At 55.9% G+C, this 26,500-nt stretch overlaps 1 protein-coding gene across 2 annotated transcripts in view; it reads left to right on the top strand.

The window, feature by feature from the left end:
- The window catches only part of DOCK1 (dedicator of cytokinesis 1), a 290,957-nt gene that overhangs the window by 222,128 nt on the left and 42,329 nt on the right, over positions 1-26,500 (top strand). For both annotated transcript variants that reach the window (XM_081104750.1, XM_081104749.1), the window contains exons 30-33: positions 18,906-18,984; positions 19,796-19,896; positions 21,107-21,165; positions 24,028-24,176. In XM_081104750.1, the coding sequence (XP_080960876.1) occupies positions 18,906-18,984; positions 19,796-19,896; positions 21,107-21,165; positions 24,028-24,176 (388 nt within the window). The remainder of the gene's footprint in view (positions 1-18,905; positions 18,985-19,795; positions 19,897-21,106; positions 21,166-24,027; positions 24,177-26,500) is intronic.

Here is a 26,500-nt window from a genome sequence, read left to right as displayed (position 1 = left end):
TACGGCCAGACCTTAGAAACCTTGTCCTACAGATATTTTAGATGTTGCTGCAATCGGTATCCAGACCAGGTACAAATGCTGCCTTTGGTTTTTATGTTTAGCCAGTTCCTTACAATCTTAGGTTCAACCTCTCACTCCTTTTACCCTCGCAATGAATGGATTGCAAACATGGCGACGCGTGTCCTACAGGAGTCTGCACTTTCTGTGTTTGCAGATTGGCTCCCTGTGGGGTGAACAGGGGCCTCTGTCGGCTGTGTCTGCTGTGAACTGATGAGCCTACAGATTCCATGACGGTAATTTTGGTTGCTTGGTTGGTTGGTGTTGGACCAGAATACCTCCTACGTGGTCTGGTGTTCTTTCTATTGCGTCCCGCCCACGGGAAGCACACCAGGCCCGTGTCCGTCTCAGAATGCTGAGGTCGGAGGGTTTTCACGCGCTGTCGGCACTTATCCATTCACTCAAATGTAATCAAAACATAGTCGCTTCTCACCTGAGGGTTCTGCCAGCCACTGGCGATCATGGACCAGGTCCGTTATTTCCTCTGGGCTTGCAGACATTGACTCTGATCCTGTGATTCCATCTGCATTCAGTAGCCAGTGCACTTCCTTTCACACAGTGGGAGCTTTTCCACAACATACTTGGTGAGCCCGGAGATCGGTTCTCACAGCAAAGGAGGGACACATGCTCGCCTCCCTTGCTCACCTGTTTTCCAAGCCGGGAATTGGTTCCCTGGCATCTTGCAAGGATGCCCAGTGTGGGTGTTCTTCGTTATTATTACCACTCGTCCTGCGTGATCATCTGTTGTCATCATTATTGTTTTTGTTGCTTACCTTGTCCCATCGTGGGCCTGTGGGACTCTCACCTGTCCTCCTGGTCACACAGCCCAAGTCATCGTGGGTAACGGCTTCATGTCCCAGGTTGATCTAGTGCAGTGGTTCTCAACCTTCCTGATGCCGCAACCCTTTAATACAGTTCCTCATGTTGTGGTGACCCCCAACCATAAAATTATTTTCGTTGTTACTTCATAACTGTAGTTTTGCTACTGTTATGAATCGTAATATAAATATCTGATATGCAGGATGTATTTTCATTGTTACAAATTGAACATAATTAAAGCATAATGATTAATCACAGAAACAATATGTAATTATATATGTGTTTTCTGATGGTCTTAGGCGACCCCTGTGAAAGGGTCATTCGACCCCCAAAGGGGTCGCGACCCACAGGTTGAGAACTGCTGGTCTAGTCCTTTTCCTGCTCTCGACCTGGAATTAACCCGTGAACTGGAGTTGCCTTTCGTGGGCATTGTTTTTGGAGACCCCATGCTGGGCAGTAATGGTGCTCCTTACAAGCCAGTTAGTCATGTTTCCTGGCCTTGTAGTGGGCAGAGCTGGGGAATACATTTTCAGTAGAAAAAGCAACATGAATCCATAGTGGTCTTTCCAGTGCCAACTTAGGGTTATGGAATTTTTACAAATTTCCATTTTTTATTTGTAAGTGAGCATTTCCTCATAGTTGCAGAACATGCGTTTTTGCCAGTCTGCCCGGTGAGAAATGGCGTCGCCGTGTAGCTCTGTGTGCCCAGGTGTGTGGATTCTTGTTCGTCTGTGGCTACACCGCTTGGCTCAGCCGTGTCTTTCTTGTTATTGCTTCTCTCTCATCCCTTTCTCTCTTTCTCCCGGAGCTCAGTTACGTCTGTGTTAGCCCTTCTATCAGATGGCCCATGTCTCTTGAATTTGTCTCTTCCATCCATTTTGTCTGTATTTTAGTGTAGATATTTTTTCTACAATATCTTCAAGTTCCATTATGTTTTTTCTTTCTTCTGTCGTGTAATCTGGCCAAGCATGCGCTGTGTTCTTCATTTCTTATGGAATTTCTACTGGGTGATTTTTCCCTCATCAGAATCCCTTTAACAGCTTTGGTGGGTCTGATTCTACCATCGTTTGGGGAGAAGGGAGGTCTTGGGCTGCGGTTATGTCTTGTTTCTTGTATGTCTTGCATGGATTTTATTACAATGAATGCCAGAGATCCTGGGTTAAAAAAAAAAAAGGAGTTAATGGAGGTTGTGAATTATGTCAACTTACTCCCGCTAGGGTTTACTCTTGTCATTTCGTATGTTAGTGCCGTGCACATGTTCCTGTAGTGCTACCAGGCTCCCTTTCTGTGATATTCAGAATGAAGACGAAGGCGGTTTTGAGTGGGAAACAATTTTTAATTGCATTTCTTGAACTTTATTTTGAGATAATTGCAGATTGCCGTGCAGTTGTAAGAAATAGTACAGAGAGATCCCCGTATGCCTTTTACCCAATGTCCTCCAGTGGTAACACCCTGCACACTGTATCACAGACACGCTGGATGTTATGCAGATGTCCCTAGTTTTATGCACTTGTCGCTTGTGTGTACGTGTGTGTATTTCGCTCTGTGCAATTTGGTCACAAGTGTAGAGTCGCATGACCAACAGCACAGCCAGGGAGCAGACAGCTTCACCACAGGGTCCCTGGTCCCTTCTACCGCCGCAGCGGCTCGCCCCCTCCCCTCCGCCTCCCTGAGCCCTGGCCGCGCTAATCGCTCTCCGCTCCATAATGCCTTCATTTCGGGACCGTTCTGGAGATGGAGTCCTGTGAACGCAGCCTCCCAGAGTGGCTGTTTCCGCTCAGCTTCATTTCCTTGAGAGACATCCAAGATATTGTCTGTCTTGATGGGGTTTTTCCTTTCATTGCTGAGCCCTGTTCCATAGTGTGGCGGTGGCGCCGTGTCCTAACCACTGGAGGGCATGGCCTGTGCCGGTGGAGCTGTCGAGAAGATGGCTGCTCCAGCCGCTCGCGCACAGGTGCGCACACACAGCTGTCATGGGCTGGACAGGTGCCCCAGAGGACGTTTGCTGGGCCCGGTGCTAATCGCAGGTTTAGGTTTGTACGAGCCGGAGGCGCCTCTGGTGGCTGAGACTGGCATCCCCTCCTGCTGCGGCCATGGGCCCATCTAGAACCCAAGGCCGCAGGTTTCGGTCGAGGTAGAGAAGATGGGACGCATCCCCTCCTCCTCTCTGAGGGGCTTCTGAGCCTGATCTGTGCTCCTGTTCGCTCTGCCGGCCTCTGAGCCGAAGTGTGGCTGCTAATACAGGCGATTTGAGGACAGCAATGGTGTCCCCCCCATACCCCCCCCCCCCACACACACACATGCACACACGCACACAGAATCCACTCTCCGGGGCGCGGTGTGGGTGTGGGGAGCTCTGGCCCTTGCGCAGACATGTGGCTCAGAGGACGCAGGGGAGGGGACACTGGGGACAGGTTTGTTTCTAACCCGTTCCTTTGCTCGGGGCCTTTGCGGGGATGCGGACGGTGGGCAGGAGCGCGGCTCTGTCTGCGGAGCAGCTTTCCCGGCTCTGACTCAGGAGGCCTGTGAGCGTGTCAGGCGCCGCGGGAAGGAGGAGAAGGAGGCCTTTCCGAGCGAGTTGTCATGACAGCGCACAGTGGGACAGCCCGGGCAGGGACCGTGGGTCTAGGTCACCGGGAAGGCTGTGTCATTCTCTGCATTTCCAGCTCCGTGGAGCACCGCGGTGGTGGCAGATTTGTTTTACCAACTGACGCCTGATTCCCTCTGGTGTTCACGTTTGCAGTGAAAACCCAGAACACTGCTCTCTGCTGTTGGAGGTTTTTGTTTGTTTTTATAAATGGAAATTGGAAGCCAATCTTCTTTTTAAAAAAACATGTTTTTATTGATTTTAGAGAGAGAGGAAGGGAGAAGGGGAGAGAGATGGAAATGTCGATGAGAAACACCCATCAGCTGCCTCCTGCGCACCCCCTACTGGGGATCAAGCCAGCACCTGAGGCACATGCTCTGCCTGGGAAGTGAGCTGTCACCTCCCAGTGCAGGGATGGTGCTCAAACCACTGGGCAACATGGGCTGGGCAACACTGTCCACCATTTAAAAATGGCTCAGACACTTCTCAACAGCAGGGAAGCCTATCGGGGCCACCAGGATAGATAGGGGCGAGGCGATTGCAGTGTGGGAGCGAGGTTGGGCTTTGGTGGGGATTCAACAAGGACAAGAGGGGTTTATGCCCTCAGAGCAGGTGGGGAGGAGGGTCCGTGATGGCTGTTACTAACAGGAGACATCCAGGGCCCAGCCTAACAGGATTCTTGCTGAAGGCAGGCCAAGGGCTTAGGCATCGAAGTGGGGGATAGAGGAACTTGATAGGACATTGAGGGTGGCGATTCCCTCTGATGGATCCAGCGGGGTTCTCGCTAAAACTGGGCTGTGAAGGGCCAGCTGGGGTGGGGGGTGGGGGCCAACGTCGAGGCTGAGTCGAGAAGACGGCTCCTGGGCGCATGGCTAACGTTTGGTCAAGGACAGAGCCCTCGTCCACACTTTAGTTAGTCTCCTTGCTCAGCAGTGACTGGCATGTGGGTAAGGTGCTGGGGTTAAAACAAAACTTAGTGTAGGATGGAGAGAGGGTATCATGTCATCCAGTGCATCGACGGGGCCATGCCCAATGCAGTGTGGGCTACGGGTAGCCCATCGTAACGTCACGCACCTGAGATACGTATAACCTTGTATACCAGTCGGACCACAATTCATACGCACAGCCAACCACAGTGTGGGCTCTCGCGCAGGAAGGACGTGCTCTGGCCCAGCCTGGCCCAGGGCAGTTTGGTGTGGACGCCACTCTGGGGATAGTTCTCACGTGTTTGCACAGTGTGCTAGGCAGAGCGTCTTTGAGTGGGAAGGGCACGGGGTGTGGGAGCCACGTGTGCCAAGCCCCTGCCTCCCAGGACGTACAGTTCTGTCTGCGCCCCAGGGGTACGGAGGGTCGGGAGCTGAGCGTGGAAAGCAGGCAGGGGCACCGGCACGCACAGATGAATCGAAACCGCGATTCTGTGGGGCATCGCCCTCGCAGGCCGACACGCAGCCCCGAGATGATCCTAGCGGGTCCTTCATGTACCTCAGAGGATAAGCTCCTCTGTGGTGAGGAGCAGAGCTCTACGAGTTTCTGCATCTTCGCTCGGCACACAGAAAACGCCAGCCTCGCCCCGAGGTTTCTGGCGTCCCTGTGACGCGGCGAAGCGGAAGGGCCCTCGTGGGGTCCACCCAGTCGGTGCCTCGCTGCCTTCATCGTTAGCGCACACCGTGATCACTTTATTTTTATATAAATGCATCTCTTGTACTTTTCCCTTTTTTGCTTTTTTCTTAAACGTAGGGCTAATGCCTTTTTTTAAATGTGGGTCTGCTGATGGACCTTCATGACGTACAGCCGTTGGGCTCCATCTGAGATTGATTTAACGTGGAGGTAGGAGGTGTTCAGTCAAGGAGACGGCTCGCAACATGAAGAACTTCCCTCGCGTCTCCTGTGCGGGGCTGGGGGGATCCCTCGCTCCGCGCGCTTTGTCGAGGCCCCGGCGAGCGTTAAAATTGAGAACTAGGCGTGGGATCGGCCGCGAGTGGGAGCGTGTTGCCCGCTGCATCCCACACACCCCTGCCTGCCTCCCCCGTAGCAGAAGTGAGGACACGGGTCTTGCTCCCTCCTTGCTCGGGCCACGTTAGCCTGGAGGTACGGGTGGCGCGGAGCTGGGCTCCCTCGCGCGTTCCCATCGATTCGTCGATGAGCGGCACCTTCTCTGGCTGTTTATCCTGCGGCGGGTTGATAACCCATTTATATTCCTTAAACTGTGCGTTTTGTAAGTGCCGCCCAAGCGAGGAATTAATTTGTAACAGAAGCAGAGGATGCACAAGCCGTCCTCATAAACACGGTCTCCAAATTGCTTTGCTCCCAGCTACGGAGGCTGCCATAAAGGAGGATTTCTCATATTGGATTTCCAAGCCACAGGAGTGGCCACGGAGCCGGCAAGGGACAGCGGCGATTAAAGGCTGTTTAATGCCTCGGTTGCCATGAAGTAGGAGGAAATAAACTCCGCAGCCGCCGGCGCCCATGGCCACAGCCTCCGAAGGCCCGACCAGGAGGCTGAGTTACCTCCTGTTACCTCCTGTCAGATGCAGGGTGAGAAGGAAGATGGGCAGCCAGAGCCCAGGGCAGAGCACGCAGCTGGAGCGAGTGCGAGCAGGGCTGCCTGGGATGCTGTGCCAGGGCCAGGCTGGCCCCACGCCTCTTCAGTGGGGTTTCTCCTTTGGGACCCAGCTCCTGGACCAGGGGGCCCTCCCAGGGCTGGCCCAGCGCACACGGATGTCCCGGAGCGCTCAGTAAAACGCAGACTCGATTCCAGTCCAGAGCCAGGGAGGGCCTGGAGCCAGCGTTCAAGGCCGTTCTCCTAGGGCAGGTTCTCATCCGTCCCAGCTGCTCGCAAACCAGCGCAGGCCGCCTTTCTAGAGGCTCACGCGTTCCTCCCGCCACCACTGACTCAGTGACCTCAGCACCCGCCCCACCTGGCACCCGCCCTCTCACCCCCCTCCCCTGCGCAGGGTTTCTGTGTCTCTTCAGCGAGGCCATTTCTTGCACCGGACTCCGCAACGAGAATGGTGCCCTCCCTGCTGAGGTGGGCCCAGGAGTTACTGAAGCCCCTTGAGTTCTCGCTTCCTTGCAGCTTCCCTCGGCCTGAGCCGCCTCGTCCTCTCCAGGGCCCGGGCTCCCGTTGAGGCTTTCTGTCCCCGTGGCCGGGCTGGTCCTGCGAACTCTCTGATCTGGGGATGGTCTGCGGGTTGGCAGCCTCGGATGATCTCATTTCACCTCTGCCCACTGCCCCGGGCACCCACAGCACAGAGGCGGTCCCAGTTGCGCAGCATGACAAGGGGTCCCTTAACCTGCTGTCCACGCAGCTGGAAAGGTGGCCACGAGAGCAGCAGCGATGGGCTGTCTGGCGCAGCGCCAAAGCCCTTCCTGTGTCGTAGCCTGCTGACTGCCTTCGTTTGTTTTAATTAAAATGTTTAAAAAATGTTAATGGTGGTAAAATACCCATAACACAGAATTTAGTGCTCAGTTCAGCAGGGCTAAGTCCATCCCCATGGGTCGTGCCAGAACGTTGTCATCTTACAGAACTGCAATTCTGCACCCGTCAGACTCGCTCTCCATTTCCCCCTCGCACACCTGCCCGCTCCTGGCAGCCAGCACCCTGCTTCCTGTCCCGAGAGTGGACGGCTCCAGATAACCTGGTGTCAGTGGAATCCCACAGTGTTTGTCTTTTTGTGATTGGCTTGTTTTGCTTAGCAACAAGCCTGTGTGCCCGTTTCTTCTTGAGACTGAGTAATACTCCACTGTACGAATAGACCACGCTGTTTAACTGTTCTCCTGTGGGTGCGGGCGTGCATCTGATCTGGGTGTGTGTGCATGTGTGCGCATGACCTGGGTGTGTATGTGTGTGCATCTCATCTGGGTGTATGTGTGTGTCTGTGCATCTGACCTGTGTGTGTGTGTGTATGTGTGTACATCTGATCTGTGTGTGTGTGTGTATGCATCTCATCTGGGTGTGTATACATCTGACCTGTGTGTGTGTGTGTGTGTGTATGTGTGTGTGTGTGTGATTCTGCATAGCAGCTCTCTGATGTACACAGTTGGTTTGTCCTGGGAGAGGTTTTATGTGGGACCAATTTCACGTGGTGGTTTTGGGCTCGCCATGCCCACGGATACTAACACGGGAAGCACGTCCCCCCCCCTGGGGAGCGTCTTGCACGCACCTGCTCTCACACTTCGGCTGATGAGCCTGCTCATGACAGGAACTCCTCAGGGGCTGGGCTACGGGAATGTCGTCTATTTTTAGTGCAACCTGAAAACAAGAGAGGACGGGCCCTAGCCATGCTCTCCATGGCGTGGAATGTTTAGAATTGGAGGTTGGGGGGTTGTATGTGAGTGTGCGCGTGCGCACTTGCGTTGAAGTGTGATTTGATAGATTATTTCCCCAACTACACGCCGAAGAAAGGAGAAGGGAATAGCAAAGGCCAAAGGCCTGGACAGGAACGGGGGGCGGGTCCTTGAGGAGGGTCTGGACCAGCCGCGGGTCAGCTGCACCTGCTGGCGTCGGAGATGAGCATCCCTTTGCTGTTGGGGAAAGCCCAGACCAACCTTAGCAACTGCCCTTAGCGATGGGCGCTGCTCCTTGTGGGTGATTCTGAGCGCCCGCTGGCCCCGGAGCGGCCGCCTCGCCGAGTGGTTGTGAATGCCGTGTGCAGACGGGCAAACCCCTGTATTCCGCTCCACGGTTAGTTTCTGTTGAAAACCAGGAGTCAGGACGTGACGAAAGCCCTTTCCCTCCGATGGAGAGCCCAGCAGCACTTCGGGGGGAGAGAGGGGCTGGTGTCAGGGTCTCCCCAGATCCCTCTGGGAAGGGGCTGTGGGCAGTGACCTGGTCTGTGTCCTGGGGAAGTTCATCCATGTGAGGCCTGGCCCGGCTCACCGCGGCCGGGGCTGGCACAGGGCTCGTCGGCCCCAGCATTCCTGGGTACCGCCACTCTGGAGGGCGGGCTGTGTGGAAAGCGTGTGCTGTGCCCGTGCCCTGTGCCTTAGGGATTCAGAGATGGAGGGGCTGGGCTCCGCTTCTGGGCACCTCCCGTGCAGATGGGCAGAGAGCAGCCGCGATCACGGCAGCGTGGGCAGTGCCCGTGGAGGAGATGCGAGTGCCCGTTCCCACGCAGCTGGGGCTGGTCCCCAGTGCCTCCTCTTCCAGCTCCTCCTTCCTTATGCCCAGGGGTCATCCAGGTGGCACCGTGGGAGGCCGGGCCCTCCTCCGTGAGAGAGGATGGGATCTGGTGCCACGGGTGTTGGCAAGGAAACATAATTAACACCAAATGTCCAGGCGGGTGCCTCCTGGGCAGCCTGTCCCGTGGGCTGTTAAAACTAGACAAGAAGAAAAATAAATAAACAAACAAGAAAGATTCCAGGGGGACGAACCTGTATGGGCTGCATCATGCACTCCAACCCCCAATTCGTGCCAAAGCCCAATCCCCAGGACCTCATAACACCACGGCATTTGGAGGCTAGGCCTTCACACCAATAATTAAAGTTAAGCTGAGATTATTAGGGTCAACCCTAGTCCTATATGACTGGTCCCCCTTTATAAAAAATATGTTTTCATTGATTTCAGAGAAAGGAGGGGAGAGGTAGAGAGAAACATCAATGATGAGAGAGAAACATGGATTGGCTGCCTCCCGCACGCCCCACACTGGGGATCAAGCCCGCAACTGGGCCCTGGGCCCTGACCGGGAATCGATCCATGACCTCCTGGTTCATAGGACAACGCTTAACCACTGAGCCACACCAGCTGAGCATGACTGGTCCTCTTTTAAGAAGAGGAGAAAGCCCATGCAGAGGCACAGGGAGGAGGCGGCCATCTACAGCCAAGGAGAGAGGCCTTGGGAGAGCCCGCCTGCCCACACGTGATCTCGGCTGTCTGGCCTCTAGGCCCATGAGGAACACGTGTCTGTGCTGTGAGCCCCCGTCGGTGGAGCTCTGTGTGGCCGCCCAAGCCGCCCAGCACCGCCCTGTTCCCTGCAGCGGCCCCGAGGGCTGCCTCAGTCGTGCATCCTTTGATTGGCTGGGGTCCTTCTCAACCCGCTGGCACAGGCGTCGGGGCCTGACCCGGAGAGTTCGGGGACAAGAAGACGAGGGGCTGTATCTATCCAGTGGTGACGGAATCCTGGTTAGAAGGTGGGAGGGAATGTCGACTCTTTTCTAGAAATCAGAAGTCGTGTCGAGGCGAAGTCAGGAGAAGCGGAGCGTGCTGTGCAGCGCCTTTGGGAGACTTGGACCCATTTTGAACGGAGCGTGAAAAGCCAGAGGCTCCCCGTCCTTCCTCTCTTTTTCCCGGGTTTATTTTTCCAGACGGTGGGTGAGCTGGGCAAAGACGTGTGGCCTCTCCCTCCTCGGGGCGGTGTTGGCAGGACAGCTGCGTGTGGGCCCAGGGACCGGCATTGCCTGCAGAAGAGCACAGGTGCGCCAGCCTGGGGCCTGAGACGGGGCCCCACGGTCCCCTGGCAGCTGCCCCTCTGCCCGCCCCCTCCATACCTCCCCAGGGAGGTCGGAGGGACTTGGAAATGACCCCCGAAACAAGACCAGGACCCTCATCCTGAGGCCTTGGGAAGTGTCAGCGTGGAACATAGCAACTCCCTTCGATAGTCAAACGTTTCACCCAGCACAGCGCTCCCTGGGCTGCCATTGGCTAAAACGAGCGGCTGCCTCTGTGTCCACGCGGCATCCTTTCCCTGGGTTATTCCCCCCCCCCCCGCCCCCCGTTCCTCAGACCTTAGTGAAGCTATTTTGGACTTTGCTGACAGCTTCTCTGAGCCCACACTCTGGGTTTCAGCCGCTTTGGTCCTAGCTGTGTGACCTCATTAGATGTGTATTTTTGTAGGAGCCTGTGGGTCGGGGAGGGTGGCACGCGCTGTTTTATTCGAGCATCTCAAGCAGAAAAAGCCGCCCCCTCCGTGCCCCCTCCATGACCTCTCTGTGCCCCCTTCGTGCCCTCTCTGCGTTCCTGACGCTGGACCAGGAGAGACAGGCTGGGTCCACTACACTCTTTTCCAAAAAGGCACGGAAACGATGTGCCTTGTAAAACCTGGGGTAATAGGGGATCCTCTGGCTTGTCAAAATCTTGGAGGTTTTTCTCTCTCCACCTGCCTGCCATGTGGCTACAGGTGCCGCTCAGGGGGCCACCCAGACTGGGTGTCTCCTCCTCAAGCCGGCACTGCGGCTCTGCACCCCCAAAATGACCTGTGACTCCAGAACTGACCGTGAGGTGGTGTGAGCACAAGGTGCCCGGAGTCAGGACCCCGAGTTCCAGTGTGGGTTCTTTGGCTGGTCCCAGGGAGGCGGTGATTCACTGACACCCGATTGCACCGCGGCCTCCCGGAGGGCAGCGGAACCCATGGTGGGGCTCAGAGCCGCCTTCTGGGCGCGGTCGGTGGAGATGAGGAAGCTGGCAGGCTTAGAAAAGCTGGCATGAAATCTTCCCAGCTGCTGGGCGTGCCGTGTGCTCCGGCCCTGACCCTCGAGGTGTTTAAACAACCGCAGCCAGCGAGCCGTGAGGTTCTCAGCCTGTGGAGTGTGCGCCGTCCCGGCGCCCGTGGGCCGTGTGGCCGCGTGGCTGGAGGGCGGGGAAGGCGGTGGCCTTGAGAGCAAGCTGGTCTCCTGCACAGCAAGCATGTCGTGGGCACAGCGTGCTCAGCAGTTATTAACGGTCCTTCCCCACCTCGAGGTGGACGTGGGCATAAGGCCACAGCGGGAGTCCGGTTGGCCAAGTTCCACGGCGTCCAAATCGAAAATGATAGATGAGCTTCCACCTCCTTTTCTCGGTAACGTTTGTACATGCCTTCTCCATGCACGGGCTTATTGAGTGCCTCCTAAGGGTCACGCATGGGCTGCATGTGAGCCAGAGCAGATGGGGACCTGCCGTCAGAGAGCTGAGAGGCCACTTAGGTGGGCAGGAGACGGCATCGCCCACAAACCACCAGGCCAGAGGGCATAGAGCGACAGAGGGGGCCCAGGCACCACGTGCCGAGGTACCTGGTTCTCGGGAGCCTGTGGGAGGGCCTAGGGCGACGGGAAGGCTGGGAGCTGATGGACTGGAAGGAGAGGAACCGCTGTGTCCAGGCAGGAAGCGGCCACCCTCCTGGGAGCGGGGGCAGCGTGTGCAAAGGCCCTGCACGTGGAAAGCACTGCAGGAAGCCAGAGGGCCTGGCACTGTGCCCATCCTCAGGTTCATGCGCCAGGGCCTCCAGGCCACCTTGCATGAGCACCATCCCTTTTCCCCTCCCCTGCCTCCACCTCCGCGAGCAGGCAGCTCCCCGTGCCTCAGCCTCCACGGGGCACGTTGTCTCGTCTCCACTGTGTGCGGTGCTGGGTTACATCTGTGCCCGGCCCTGTTGTACCAGCTGGGACCTCATGCTGAGGGCGACTAATGTCCTCATGAAGTTTGCCTTCCACTGGGCGGGGCTCCGACAGAGACCCAGCAGGCGTGTCACTCGGGTATATAACGTCAGCGGCCAGTGCGTGTTATGGAAAACATGACAAGGGCTAGAGAGTGCCCGGGAGGCTGTGCTGCTCCCGGCGGGGGACTGGGTGCCGGCGCAGCCTCGCACCCCACCTGCCCCTCCACCTGCCAGCACGGCGCCTCCCCACGGATGCGCGAGGGGAAGAGGAGGAACCGAGGACTCTAGAGGGAGGGAACTAGCAGCTATGACAGCGATCGCCTCAGCGAGGAAATCGTCTCCCCACCCCCCGAAATGGGATGTGCAGCCATAGCCCCGCCATAAGCTTGTTTTATTGTCTGGGAATAATTTCCGTAGCAAGGGAACTAATTTGATTGTGTGGCATAAAGAAAACGTATGTGGGACAATGGGGAAGAATAGAGGCAAAATGAATCCAATACATTTTAATCTCTGCAATACAGATTATATTTTCAATTAAGAAGCTTAGCGCGTGAGTGTGCGGCTGCGGGCGCTTTCCGGAGCGTTTGTGTGTGTTTATGGGTAACCCGTCGCTCTGATGAAGAAAGTCGGCGATCGGCGAGCAGCGCCCGTGATCACCCCGTCTCTCCTTGACAGCAACGTCGACGACCCGGCCCGTGGCCGCGTGCGGGTGGTACAACTGCTGAGCTGGTGAATGTGATTTTCTAGACGGAACAAGGAAACCTGATTTCCTTCCCACTCAGCCCACGCGATGCCCGGCTCCCTCACGTCTGGGAATGGTGGCCGCCAGCCCCTCCGGAGGCGGAGCCCAGCATGGCCACGTGTCTGCGCGGCTTAGCTTTACTGATCGCATTTCGGGGTCGTGGGCTTCGGAGCGGACAGACTTCGCCTTGCTCTGGGGTCTGCCGTCCGCGTGTCCAGCAGGGCAAACTGCTGCCTGGGCTCCGAGGGGCAGGAGTGACAGGACACGGGCCCTGGTCCATTCGTCCTGGATCTTAGCTCATCTTCCATCAGCTCCTCGGGTGGCCCATTGCCATTCATCTCCTGCAGGTAAGAGACCCACCTCTGGGCTCCTCCAGGAGTAAGTAAAGCAGCGCCTTCTGCATCGGGCGTGCTCCCGGCTCCTCCCGGCTTCCTCTCTCGCCCTCCCTCCCAGCGCCGTCTCCTCGCAGCAGGTCCCGGAGCCTGGCTTTGCGGGCTCTCACGCTTCCACTCCCACCTCTCCTCTGTAGCAGACATGCGATTCGAAGAGCATGAAAGGAATAAAGGGTCATTTAAAACAGGAGAGAGGAGCCTGCCAGGGGGAGCAGAGGCAGATGTGGAGTTAGTTTAAAAACACACATCTATTCTGAGCCGTTCCAGAAGGCTGGCAGGGAGGGCGGGGCGGCCGGCACGCAGGGCCGGGCAGACAGAGCAGTTGCGTAAGTAGAACCAGACGCCCTGGGCTCCCTCCCGCGCGGCCACGTGGCCAGGAGCACGTCAGGTTTGATAGCATCAGCCCGGACGCCCTGGGCCGGATGACGGACCCAGAATGAGGTCAGAGCTAGGGGAGGGGTGGGGCTGCAGAGCAGAGAGCAGCCGGAGAAAGGGGTCCCAGGCAGAAGGTGCAAGGTCGGTGCACCCGGAGGGAGGTGAGCCCGCCAGGGGGGCGGGAAGCACAGGGTGGCAAGTCCCCGCTTGTAAAGCGTGAGGTGATTCATCCCCGAGTGCTTGTGAGCAGTAAACAGCTGGAGCTGCGTGAGGTCACAGCCGTGCGTGGGACATGCCAGGTGCCCAGGACATGCTTGTGAGCCAAGCAGCCGAAGCCAGGGCTGCTCACACGGGAGGGGAGGGGAGGGGAGGGGAGGAGAGGGGAGAGCTCTGGTCACGCTGTCACTCTCAGGAGTCCTCGCCGTCAGCCGCGGTGGCTCACTGGCCACCAGTCCTGTTCGGGCGGGAACCGGATACAGTGCGTCCGGCGGGCCTCTCTATGGAGCCGGAGTCAGACGAGTCGCCCAGGGCCAGGGCTGTGATCAGGAGACCCCACAGCAGGGAGGGCACTGTCCCCGCCAGGGCGGCCGCTCCCCAGATGCTGTGTTCCCGGGGCCACCACAGGCCGAGCCTGCTTCCCCAGGGCCGCCCCGCACAGAGGCTGGGAGCACTGTGGACCCGAGTTAGCCATGTGAGGGGTGCTGACGCCTGGTGATCTGGAAATGAAACCAGGAGATCTGGGAAACGGAGACGCCTCTCAGTGTCGGGAACAATGGCAGTTGACGCTGTTGGCCTTCCCGCTCCTTCCGGCTCCAGTGTTCAGGGTCCCCTCCACTCCCCTTGACAAAGAGCCACGCGGCCAAGTGAGGGCGGGGCCGGAGGCCGGCCGCTGAGGAAGCCTCATCTCGCCTTCCCGGCTCACCGGCATTCTCGGCACCCCTTTCCTCGCTTCACCTCAGTAGCTTCTCCTTCCCAGCAGTCCCCGATGACGCGGAAATCCCTTCAAGGCAAGTTCCCAGCTCCTGTCCCTTGACGTGTGGGTCTGCAGCGATAGAATTTGTCACTTCCAATTTGTTTCCTTCCTTTCCACCCACGTGGGGCAGAACATATTATTAAAAGATGCATTTCCCCCCAAAAGCAACTCTTGTTTTAATGCCAGAGGTATTTAAATGCCCTCGCAGTGAAATGTACAGTCTAATTATGGAACTTAACGTTACGTTTAGGGAAGGAATAAAAAACCAGCAACAAACCGCTTCCCCACGCGGAAAATGGGGCGCTGACCTCCGCCGGCGTCCGAGGCCTCTTCCTGCCTCCCCTGCAGCGAGGAGGCCCCCCGCCGTCCTGGCTGTTGGCAGCAACGCCGAGTAGCAGAGATGCCAGGAGTGCCCGCGGCGCCATCAGAACTGCCTGGCACTAAGAGTCCGATTACCTTGCCCTCGCCGGTCCCCTCTGCAGGTAGCAGATGCGGATTTAGGCCGGGTTCCCCCTGTAAGGTTAGCCTTCGCTGCTCTGCTCCACCAGGCAGACTTGGGGGATGGTCTCCCACGTGGCATTCACGGTGTTTTGGGGGAGACAGCGGGGATGTGGGCCGAGAGGCGGGGCTGGCGAGACCTCTGTGTGTGGGTGAAGGGCTTGTGCCTCCTGCAGGCAGAGCCCCCACCACACCCAGCCTGACGCCTACAGAAAAGCGAAGTGTGGGAGTCGTAGGGCTGACGTGTTGCCTTCCTGCCAGTGTCCCCTGACATTTTGTGAAGTGTCAGCCGAGATGATGGCGCTGAAAGGACTGTATTTGGTGGCTTCATCTCTCCAACCTTTAAGCTCCAAGTTACAAACCCACACACACTGACAACCCTTCGATCCACAGTTCACGGAGCTGAGAGGCCCTGTATTTTCATTTCTTGGTTGAAAACATGAGAATCTCAATAGCTTGAGCAGCTTTCTGAAGGTCATGGAGCTAAATGATTACGTGGACGTCAGGTGGATAGGTCGGTAAATAGATAGATAGATTGATAGATAGATGATAGATAAAAGAGATAGAATAGCGTGTGTAAGTTAGTGTGAGTGTGTGAGTACGTGTGTGTATAAGTGTGTGTGTGTGTGAGTGTGTGAGTACGTGTGTGTATAAGTATGTGTGTGTATAAGTATGTGTGTGTGAGTGTGTGTATGTATAAGTATGTGTGTGTATAAGTATGTGTGTGTGTGTAAGTATATGTGTGTGTGAGTGTGTGTGTGTGTGAGTGTGTGTGTGTATAAGTATGTGTGTGTGTGTGAGTGAGTATGTGTGTATAAGTATGTGTGTGTGTGAGTGTGTGTGTATGTGTGAGTGTGTGTGAGTGTGTGTGTGAGTGTGTGTGTATAAGTGTGTGTGTGTGAGTGTTTGTGTGTGTATAAGTGTGTGTGTGTGTATAAGTGTGTGTGTGTGTGTGTGTGTGTGTGTAGACAACAATTAGATGCATATTCAGCACCAGCGGGAATTACACTACACCATTTTTTTCAGAGGGTAGCTCACTGAAGTTCAGTGTCATTTTGAACAGTGGGGGCATTCCTGAAGGCTTTTATTCTCACACCCGAAGCCTTGCTTCTTCGACATCGCTGGTTCTCTGGGGTTAGACGTGAGTGGCTTGGTGCACGGAGCACAGAGCGACGGATCTTTTCTGCGAGTCCCTCACTCTGGCCGGGTACCAGCCGCGTCGCCGTGTCCTGTTCCCTGGCACCTACCTCCCACCTTCCCCGTCTCCGGCAGCACCTTGTTCTCCTGTCCTCGGAAAGTTGCCAGCGTTGTGCGTGGCCTCTGTTCCTGTGCCCCGTGCTCCTGTGCGGTGACGTTGGGTGCGGAGAATGAAGCGAGCTCGAGGCCACAGGGTGGGTTCTCTCCACCAGCGCAGGTGCGGGTGGGCTTGCTGCTTTCCTTGTTTGGCAGGTGGGAGCTCCTGGTCCCCCGATGCTGGGAGGTGGTGGTGTGGTGATCGAGCAAAGGTTCCCTAGTCAGAACCTTTCAGGACTCGCACGGTGGTGAGGGTTCTTTAGTTGCTGGGGGGCTCTGATGGAAAAAGACAAGGTTTCTGCCTTCAGGGGACTGGCTCTGGGGGTGGGACCATGCCCAGCCGTAAGTGCCAAGTGTTTAATGAGAAGTTCGGTTAACAAGAACCTCAAAAGAGCAGAACCTCACAGTGGAAAACCTACTCGAAATGCAAGGACTCCAGGGAGAGCAAAAGGCTACCAAATATTCTAGCCTCTCTGAGCCCTCTGATTTCAGGCCTGATCTTCTGGGCCAGCTCATCTATCCCTTATCCATTCATCCATCTATCTACCTATCTATCCATCCATTTATCCATCCCTCCATCCCTCATCCATCCATCCATCCATCCATCCCTCATCCATCCCTCCATCCCTCATCCATCCATCCATCCATCTATCCATCCATCCCTCCATCCCTCATCCATCCATCCATCCATCCCTCCATCCCTCATCCATCCATCCATCCATCTATCCATCCATCCCTCCATTCCCTCATCCATCCATCCATCCATCCCTCCATCCCTCCTCCATCCATCCATCCCTCCATCCCTCATCCATCCATCCATCCATCTATCCATCCATCCCTCCATCCCTCATCCATCCATCCATCCATCCATCCCTCCATCCCTCATCCATCCATCCATCCATCCATCCATCCATCTATCTATCCATCCATCCCTCCATTCCCTCATCCATTCATCCATCCATCTATCCCTCCATCCCTCCATCCCTCATCCATCCATCCATCCCTCCATCCCTCCATCCCTCATCCATCCATCCATCCATCCATCCATCCCTCCATCCCTCCATCCCTCATCCATCCATCCATCCCTCCATCCCTCCATCCCTCCATCCCTCATCCATCCATCCATCCCTCCATCCCTCATCCATCCATCCATCTATCCCTCCATCCCTCATCCATCCATCCATCCATCCATCCCTCATCCATCCATCCATCCCTCCATCCCTCATCCATCCATCCCTCCATCCCTCATCCATCCATCCATCCATCCATCCATCCATCTATCCATTCACCCATTTGTTAATTCCTGTGACTAACGCCTAGAGAGCACATGCGATCTGTCAGATGCTGACTTGGCCTGGCGGGCACGAGGGTGAGTCAGCAGACAGGACCATTTGGGAACAATCTAGGGGGCTTCCCTGTCTTTGAACACACCTCCAACTGTGCTCAGCACAGACAGAGCCCGGCCACTCGCATCCCTTCCCCCCCCCCCCGCCCCCCCGCCACCACCTCCGCTCTCAGGCTCCCAGCAGGAAGGCTGGATCTTGAGCTGTGCTGAGTCAAGTCTGAGCCTTCCTCTTGAAGAGCAGGCAGCCTGCTGTGGTCGTGTGGCTGCTTGTGATCATCTTCATGCTCCCTGTGACGGGAAGCAGATTGTACACAAGCTTCTAATGTGTTCCCTGCTTATTTTCCCTAGTTTGACACGTATCAGGACTAACTCACGAACGACAGCAGCTGATGGAGATTCTTACCTAAGGAATCCCCTGTTGAGGTTTCTCTTTGCCTGGTTGGTTGCTTTAGTATCTGTTCCTTCATGCGCATTCCTCCTGCATCCTGACTGTGGGCAAAGAGAGGGGCCACTTAAAAAGCTGTATCCGGAGGAAGCTTTGTTATCATCAGCACTTTCAAGAGCAATAAACAAATCCAGCCCGGCCCGCGTGGCTCGGTGGCTGAGCACTGACCCATGAACATGGAGGTCAGGGCTCCATTCCTGGTCGGGCACATGCCCAGGTTCCTGGCTCGATCCCCAGCGCAGGGCGTGCAAGGAGGCAGCCGGTCGATGATTCTCTTCATCATTCTACCCTCTCTCTCCCTCACCCTTCCCCTCTCTGAAAAAAAACAACACAAAAACATATTTAAAAAAATAAAGAAAATCTAAATGAACAAGCTGGTGAAGGGCTTGATTCAGTCATGTATGAGAGTCCACACTGCATATTTCATCATAAAAACAGAAGTGAGGGCATGGAAGGATGCGATGTTTTGCTCTGGGTGCTGAAAATGGTACATCATTAATCAGTCAGCATCCCTGCGACAGTTCTTGTTAAAGCACTTTCATCGCTATTAAAGGTTTTTAAAAATTTTTACTTAAACAAGTAAACAGTGACCAAGATTAGCATTTGAATTATAGCACCAATGATACTGAAATTAGACGTACTGCCACGCCAGGGGGTACCGCGTTGTCAGAGCTTAACTTTGCCAGGCCCGCCGAGCCAAGACCAGTGTAAGATGGAATGTTTAGACACTGCGACGTGCAAAGGGCTTCGTTTGCGCCTTTGTGAAAGTGGGTTTTCCGGTGATGCTTTTCACATGTGACATTCAGACACCGTTATCGCCGTCTGTTTCTCTTATCTTGCACACGCTAATGTCCCCCGATTAAGTCTGCGTGTAATTGTCTGGGTTTTTCATGGGCAAAACCTCGACACCTTCCCCAGGACCTGGAGAGCTCACCTCCCGACAGCCTCGGATTGGGTCTCATTGAAATGCCAGCCCCACGGAGGGGCCGGAGCGGAGTGTGTAATTATGTAATTTCCTCTTGATCTTTCAGAGTCTTCCTGCGAGCGATTAATCAGTATGCAGATATGCTGAACAAAAAATTCCTGGATCAAGCCAACTTCGAGCTGCAGGTGAGAGAAGAAAGGCAGGCGGACATGACCTTGGTCTGGAAGCCGTGTTACTGCAAATTGCTCCTCTGAGCGCCATCTTTTCTTTCTAATCCGCACACTTAATGGGTTGCCCGTCCCAAGGTGTGGACATGGTGGTTACAGTGTGTCCTGTTGGCACCCAGGCTTGAACGTTGTGCCTTCTGGGTATTTGCTCCGTTTAACAATGGCAAAGAGCAAGTACTGGATCGGGGACAAGGAGGGACGGCAGGGAGGCCACGGGGTCTCGGAAATGTGGCTGCCAGGATTTTCTCAGAGCCTCTAAGGTGGTGGTGGGAGGCCGGCAAGTGGCTTTGCACCCTTGAGCTCAGCGTGAAACCCAGGCACAAAACCCAGGAGAGAGATTGCCCTACGCGTGTGGCAGAGCGGGCGTCGGAGCACGTGCCGTGGACTGAGCCCACATTCAGCTGGAGCCCTACCCGGGGCGGCTGGCTGGCAGCTGGGGAGCAGGCCCATGGTTTGAAACGTTCACTAGGGCAGCGGTTCTCAACCTTGGCTGCACATTAGAATCACTTGGGAATCGTTTTAAAATCCTGATTTCCGGGCCTCATCCTCCGGACATTCTGTTTCTTTGTTATGGGTTGAGGCCACATTAGTAACGAAGAAACAGAATGTCCGGAGGATGAGGCCCGGAAATCAGGATTTTAAAAAGATTCCCAGGTGACTCTAATGTGCAGCCAAGGCTGAGAGCCACTGCCCTCCGGCGCTGGGCAGACGAGGTGCCCCGTGGCCGGCCGCTGCTGAGCTGCTAACCCTCGGCCCCCGTCGCTTCCAGCTCTGGAACAACTACTTCCACCTGGCGGTCGCGTTCCTCACCCAGGAGTCCCTGCAGCTGGAGAACTTCTCAAGCGCCAAGAGAGCCAAGATCCTGAACAAGTGAGTCCACAGGGGCAGGCCGATGACCCCGGGCCTTGCCACCCCCAGGCCACTCACTGCGGTGAGGGGTTCAGAGGGGGTCTTGGTGGTGGCCGCGGCTCAGCCGTCCTCGGATTCTGTGAGTGTGTGTCTTCCCGCCAAGCCCTGTGCCTCCAGAGGCTTGAGCCCAGGAAAACACAGCACAGCCGGCCGGGGGCGGGGGGTGGGTCATGGAGCTGGGCTGGAAGGTAATGTCCTCGGGGGACCAGCCTGTCCCTCTAGGGAGGGGCTGAGGCGTCACATTCAGATTCTCCATCCGGGACTGGCCTGCACCAGCCGCCCTCTCCTGCTGCACGGGATGGGCAGGGGTGTCGGGCCCGGAGGCCTCACCCTCAGGTGGCCGCGGGCTGGGGTTTTGACTCCCCTGTGACTTCCCAGCCACACGCAGTGGCCTGCACTCAGAGGGCCCTGCCGGTCAGCTGACAGGAGGAGGACGAGGGGCTGGGAAACCAAAAGCTGTAGCTAATTCCAGCAGTTATTACGTTGAACGCGATCAGCCTTTTCCTCGGGCAGTAAAGGGAAAGGTAAATTGCTCACCAGCTCATAAAGGCTCATCTTCTGCAGCCTCGGGATTCTGTTTACTCTGGAAACATACACCCCTCCCCGCCCACGGGGAGGAAAATTAGCATTTGTTTTCCCGGTAAACAAAAAACTTGGGGGAATATCTGTTGAGAGTAGGTGCTAAGCCCTCCCTTGCACTAACTTGATGAAGAAGGCGGTAGGAGGGGGGGGGGGGCATTGGAGGAGGCGGCCCTGTTCTGAGTGTAGACTCCAGGGCTCACTGTTCTCGGGGTGGGGGAGGTCACTAGCGTCTGCAGGCCCTGATGCTAACAACGGGCACAGAAACACCCCCGCCCCCCTCTTGGGCCAAGGAGCTGGGCTCTCTCACCTGCCCTTGGAGAGTGAAGACAGTGACAGTGACATTCTCTCATTACTCTCACCACCTCCCCCAAGTCCCACGGTGGGGGCCGGGATAGGGGGGAGGTAGTGTGTGGTGACGAGTACATGTGGTTCCCAGCTCCTTCCATCCCCTTTGGTGGCAAAGGAAGGAGCGCCGTTTTCTCTTGATGCGTCTCAGTGATGGAAGGCTGGGCCGCCCGTACAAATAACCGGGTCTGACTCTCGCGTCCCCTGAGAGTGACCGGGCGCTTTTCCCGTTCCTGCCTTTCAGGTATGGAGACATGAGGAGACAGATCGGCTTCGAGATCAGGGACATGTGGTACAACCTCGGTGAGTCGCCGCGGTCTCCGCCATCGGGGGCCGTCTCCCGTCCGAGGTGGGAGGCGGCATTGGCCCTGTTCGTCAGCGCTGGGGCATCTACAAATGTCCGTGGCTTCTGCTCCTTGGGGAAAAATGGCTGTTCGTTGCCAGAACTCTTTTCAGGAAGTAAGAGCTGAGAGACCAAGTGAACGGAGGAGAATCTGGTGGGCGGGGCAGATAGAAGCGTCTGGAAAGCACCCCTGTGTCAGGCGTCCACAGCTCAGCCCTGGGCGTCAGGAACATTCCCTCACCGCCTCATGCATCCAACCACGTAGCTCATCCTACTGTTACACGTGCCATCAGATGGGCTCCGTGTCATCCACTCTGCCTTCCCAAGGGTCTAGTCCAGGGGTGGGCAAACTTTTTGACTCGAGGGCCACAATGGGTTCTTAAACTGGACCAGAGGGCCGGAACAAAAGCATGGATGGGGTGTTTGTGTGAACTAATATAAATTCAAAGTAAACATCATTACATAAAAGGGTACGGTCTTTCTTTTCAATAGTTTTAGTCATTTCAAACGGGCCGGATCTGGCCCGCAGGCTGTAGTTTGCCCACGGCTGGTCTAGTCCCCACTCCAAACCCGACCCCGGCTTTAGGTCCGCTGCCACCAGGTGGTGGCGGCTCAGCATGCTCCCGCCATCAGAGCAATAGGGACATGCGTCTTGAAGGTAAGGAATCCATGTAGGCGTGTGTTACTATTCACTTCCCTCTTGGTACTGCTTTGGCCGCTCACGCAAGTTGGGGTATGTTGTGTTCTCATTGTCTTTTGTCTCCGATGTTTTCTCATTTCCCTTTTGATTTCTTCTTTGGCATATTGGTTGTTGAGAATATGGTTTTTGTTGTTTGCTTTTTGTTTGTTTGTTTTAAATCTATTTTATTGATTTTTTACAGAGATGGAGAGGGATAGAGAGTTAGAAACATCGATGAGAGAGAAACATCGATCAGCTGCCTCCTGCACACCCCCTACTGGGGATGTGCCCGCAGCCAAGGTACATGCCCTTGACCAGAATCGAACCTGGGACCCTTCAGTCCGCAGGCTGACGCTCTATCCACTGAGCCAAACCGGTTAGGGCGAGAGTATGTTTTATTGGTGTTTTTTTGTTTGTTTTTTCTTGTTGATAGGATTGCAGAGCCCCCCCCCCCACACCCCCCGTTACCCCCTTTGCCTTTGTCTTCCCAGCCCCTACCAGCCCCCACTTTGCCCACCTCGAGGGCCTTCCTTCTGGACGGGTAAGTCCTGGCAGAGCCCTGGCCATGGAGCTCGGCGCTGGCCCCGGCCAGTCCCCCGTGTTCAGGGCCAGGGTGTCTCCAATGTGAGGCGCCGCGCCCGGTAGCGTATTTTTCCACCCCGGCGCCCACAGCCACTTGCCAGCGCCTGTCCCTCCAGCCGGGAGCGTCAAAGCCGCCGTGACCAGCAGAGCGCTCTGCGCTCCGTGACACTCAGGTTGTGGTTGATGAACAACTCGCTGTCACAGTCAACTGTTTTCTGAGACATCGGCTCTGACATTTTTGGGCGAAACACGAGAACAGTGTCACGGGAGAGACGGGGGATAATGGCGTTTTTAAGAGAATGGCTCGCAGCTGTTACACGCCTTTCAGGAGCACGGAGCGTCTGGGAAGTGATGAGAATCCCCTGAGTCTGGCCTTAGTCACAATATTAATTATTCAGTAAAAGCAGAACCTCAGATTTTTATTATATTCGGATTCCTCCTCAAAGGCTATGGTTTGTGACTGTGTCCACCCCATTCAAATGTTAGAACTATAGTAAGTTAGACTAAGAGGGGGATTATGTAGCATGTTAGGTATCGTTATGTATAAGAGCCAGATTTGTTTATGGTTCTCTTTCTAGAAATCTGTATCACATAGCGGAGTTATCAACGAAACTAAGTTCTTTAGACTATCGATTCTATTTTCTGAGTGTGTAAAATTACTGTTAAGGTTGATTAACTGGATAAATTGCTGGTGTTAATAACACAAACTGCATCAAATAATTCATTCAAGCGTTTAATTCTTGCGCATTCTTCTAGCATATGTTGGAAATGAAATGACATAAATTATAATGGGGTGAAATGAAAATATTTCAAGATTTTTGACACTAAAGAGGGTAGAACTTTATATATATATATATATATATATATATATATATATATATATATATAATGTTTGTTTTTTACTGATACCAGAAAGGAAGGGAAAGGGAGAGAGTGACAGAAACATCAATGATGAGAGAGAGTCATTGGTGGGCTGCCTTCTGCATACCCTCTACTGGGGATCGAGCCCACAACCCCGGAAATGTGCCCTGACCGGGAATCGAACCGTGACCTCCTGGTTCATAGGTTGGTGCTCAACCACTGAGCCACCCCAGCCGGGTGGAAACATCCTCTTTATAAGACACCAGAGCTAGAGAGGACCAGACCATGTGCTCAGACGCCCTCGCTTTATCCCGTACTCACTGTCCACAAATTGAGATGCAGGTGTTGCGTCTCCCAGTCCCGCTCCGTGCAAGGCTGGGGACCCATGAGCTGCTCGCCTCCGTTAGCTGTGGGCTCACATCGTGTACTTGTGAAACGGTGTTGGTCTCCTCTAACAGAAGTCAAGGCTACAGACTTCGTATTGGATGTTTTAGTGGCTTCAGTTACAACCATCAGGACACCGTCCACTTCTCCCACGAAAGGCTGGGCGCGTCCATGATGCTCCCAGATGGCATGGATGCCCGTCCATTCCCACGCCCCTGGCGCCCACATCGCGTGGCCTGTGTCCTTGTGTCCACTGACGCCCATTCCAGAATCCTTTTTTACAGGCTTTTCTAACGAATGGGTGTCTTTACTCCAGGTCAGCACAAGATAAAGTTCATTCCGGAAATGGTCGGCCCCATGTTGGAGATGACGCTGATCCCCGAGACGGAGCTGCGCAAGGCCACCATCCCCATCTTCTTCGACATGATGCAGTGTGAGTTCCACTTCACGCGCAGCTTCCAGATGGTAAGGGTGTGTGTGGGTGTGTGTGTGTTGGGTGTAGGGGGTTGTGGGTGAGTGTAGGTGAGTGTGCCTGGGGGTGGGTATGTGTGGGTGTGTGTGTGTGGGGGGGTGTGTGGTGTGGGTGGGTGTGGGTGAGTGCGTGGGGGTGGGTATGTGTGGGTGTAGGGGGGTATGTGGGGGTGGGGGTGTGTGTGGGGGGGTGTGGTGTGGGGGGTGTGGGTGTGTGTGGTGTGGGTGTGGCTGGGTGTGTGTGTGTGTGTGTGTAGGTGTGTGTGGGGGGTGTGTGTGGGTGAGTGCGCGTGGGGGTGGGTATGTGTGGGTGTAGGGGGGGTGTGTGTGTGGGTGAATGTGCGTGGGGGTGGGTATGTGTGTGGGTGTGGGTGTGTGGGGGTGTGTGGGTGAGTGTGCCTGGGTGTGTGTGGGGGGGGGTGAGTGTGTGTGGGGGTGAATGTGCGTGGGGGTGGGTATGTGTGTGGGTGTGGGTGTGTGGGGGTGTGTGGGTGAGTGTGCCTGGGTGTGTGTGTGGGGGGGGGTGAGTGTGTGTGGGGGTGAGTGTGTGTGGGGGTGAGTGTGCGTGGGGGTGGGGGTGGGGTGGGTGTGGTGTGAGTGTGTGGGGGTGTGTGTGGGGGTGAGTGTGTGGGGGGGTGAGTGTGTGTGGGGGTGGGTGGGGGTGGGTGGGGGTGGGAGGGCGAGTCTGAAAACCTTGAGAAAGACTTGCAGGTGGCTCTGGCGTCCATGGCGCTCACTGGAGGCCCTGCTTCCCCACACGCGGGAGGGCCCCTCCCAGGACTTCCTGCTGCCGAGCCTGCCCCTGCTCTCAGCTGTGGGGAACTGTCTGTGTTTGGCGTTTTCTTACTCATTTTGTCTGGACCTGCTCAGCCTCCTCGGCGCAGGCGCCAGAGCGTTTGCCGATTCGCTGTGCCCTCTCCGACCCGCTGCGCTTTGCCAACGTGTTACCTTAAGCCAGGGTGGACCGTGTTCCTGCCGAGGGCCCCTTGGACGTTTATAACTTCGTCCGCGGCCCCACACAGTTACCCACGTGAAACTGGCCTGCTCCGCTGCGGTCAGACATTCCACTGACGCCCCTCGCGCCTTGGCAGGGCCAGACCAAGTGATGTCGAGGGCCTCACCCGGCGCGAGGGCCGGACGTTCCCCACCCGTTAAAGTCCGAAGGCTCGGCTTTCCTTCTCCTAGCGGGGTCCCTGAGCCGGGCGGCGGCGCGGATGCGAGTTCCTGGATGAAAGCGTGTGTGAGGGGCTCCGAGCCCGCAGGGTCGGCAGGAAGGACAGCCAAGCCGTTGGCCCTTGAGAAGTAGCAGCACCCCTTCCTGGGTCCCATGGAAGCCCATGAGGGGCCTACGTAGTCACAGGTGGGCACCCACACATGTGCTCGGACACGCAGTGGCGTGCTCAGTCACACACGCACGTGCTCGGACACGCAGTGGCGTGCTCAGTCACACACGCATGTGCTCGGACACGCAGTGGCGTGCTCAGTCACACACGCATGTGCTCGGACACGCAGTGGCGTGCTCAGTCACACACACATGTGCTCGGACACGCAGTGGCATGCTCAGTCACACACGCATGTGCTTGGACACGCAGTGGCGTGCTCAGTCACACACACATGCTCGGACACGCAGTGGCGTGCTCAGTCACACACATGCTCGGACACGCAGTGGCGTGCTCAGTCACACACACGTGCTCGGACACGCAGTGGCGTGCTCAGTCACACACGCATGTGCTCAGACACACAGTGGCGTGCTCAGTCACACACACATGTGCTCAGACATGCAGTGGCATGCTCAGTCACACACATGTGCTCAGACACCCAGTGGCGTGCTCAGACACACACGCACGTGCTCGGACACGCAGTGGCGCGCTTGCTACTGGGTGGGTGGTTCGGCCGTGATGCTTTGCAGAAGCCAAGGATCCAGGCGAGAGGGCATCCTCTGTGTGGAAGCCCTTTGGTTAAACATGGCGGCATTTCAAGGGAGGGAACAGTGACTTCATGTAGATTTTAAGGAATTTTGAGAAAAATTCCTACATTGCAGGGAAATGAACCTACCCTCACGCTGGCATGGCTGTGGTGGGAGCGAGGATTTACCGGGGTTTCCTTCCCCACCTGCACTTCCTACTCGATGGAGCTTTGCGTTTGCGGGTACAGTTCCCTGGCCATTCGTCACCGCGATTGCCTTTCAGGTGGGGGTAGCCATGAAGAACAGCCGTGCTGCTCCCTGGAATGAAAGCAAGGCGCAGAGCTAGAGGACCTCGGCTCCGCGTCGGAGTTGAGTTTAGAATAGAAGTCAGGTGGACCGAGGTTCCCAGCTT

This window comes from Myotis nattereri (assembly GCF_964212035.1).
Source record: "Myotis nattereri genome assembly, chromosome: 13".
Taxonomy (NCBI): domain Eukaryota; kingdom Metazoa; phylum Chordata; class Mammalia; order Chiroptera; family Vespertilionidae; genus Myotis; species Myotis nattereri.
Note: the sequence above shows the minus strand (reverse complement) of the source record. Positions and strands in the feature narration are given on the sequence as shown.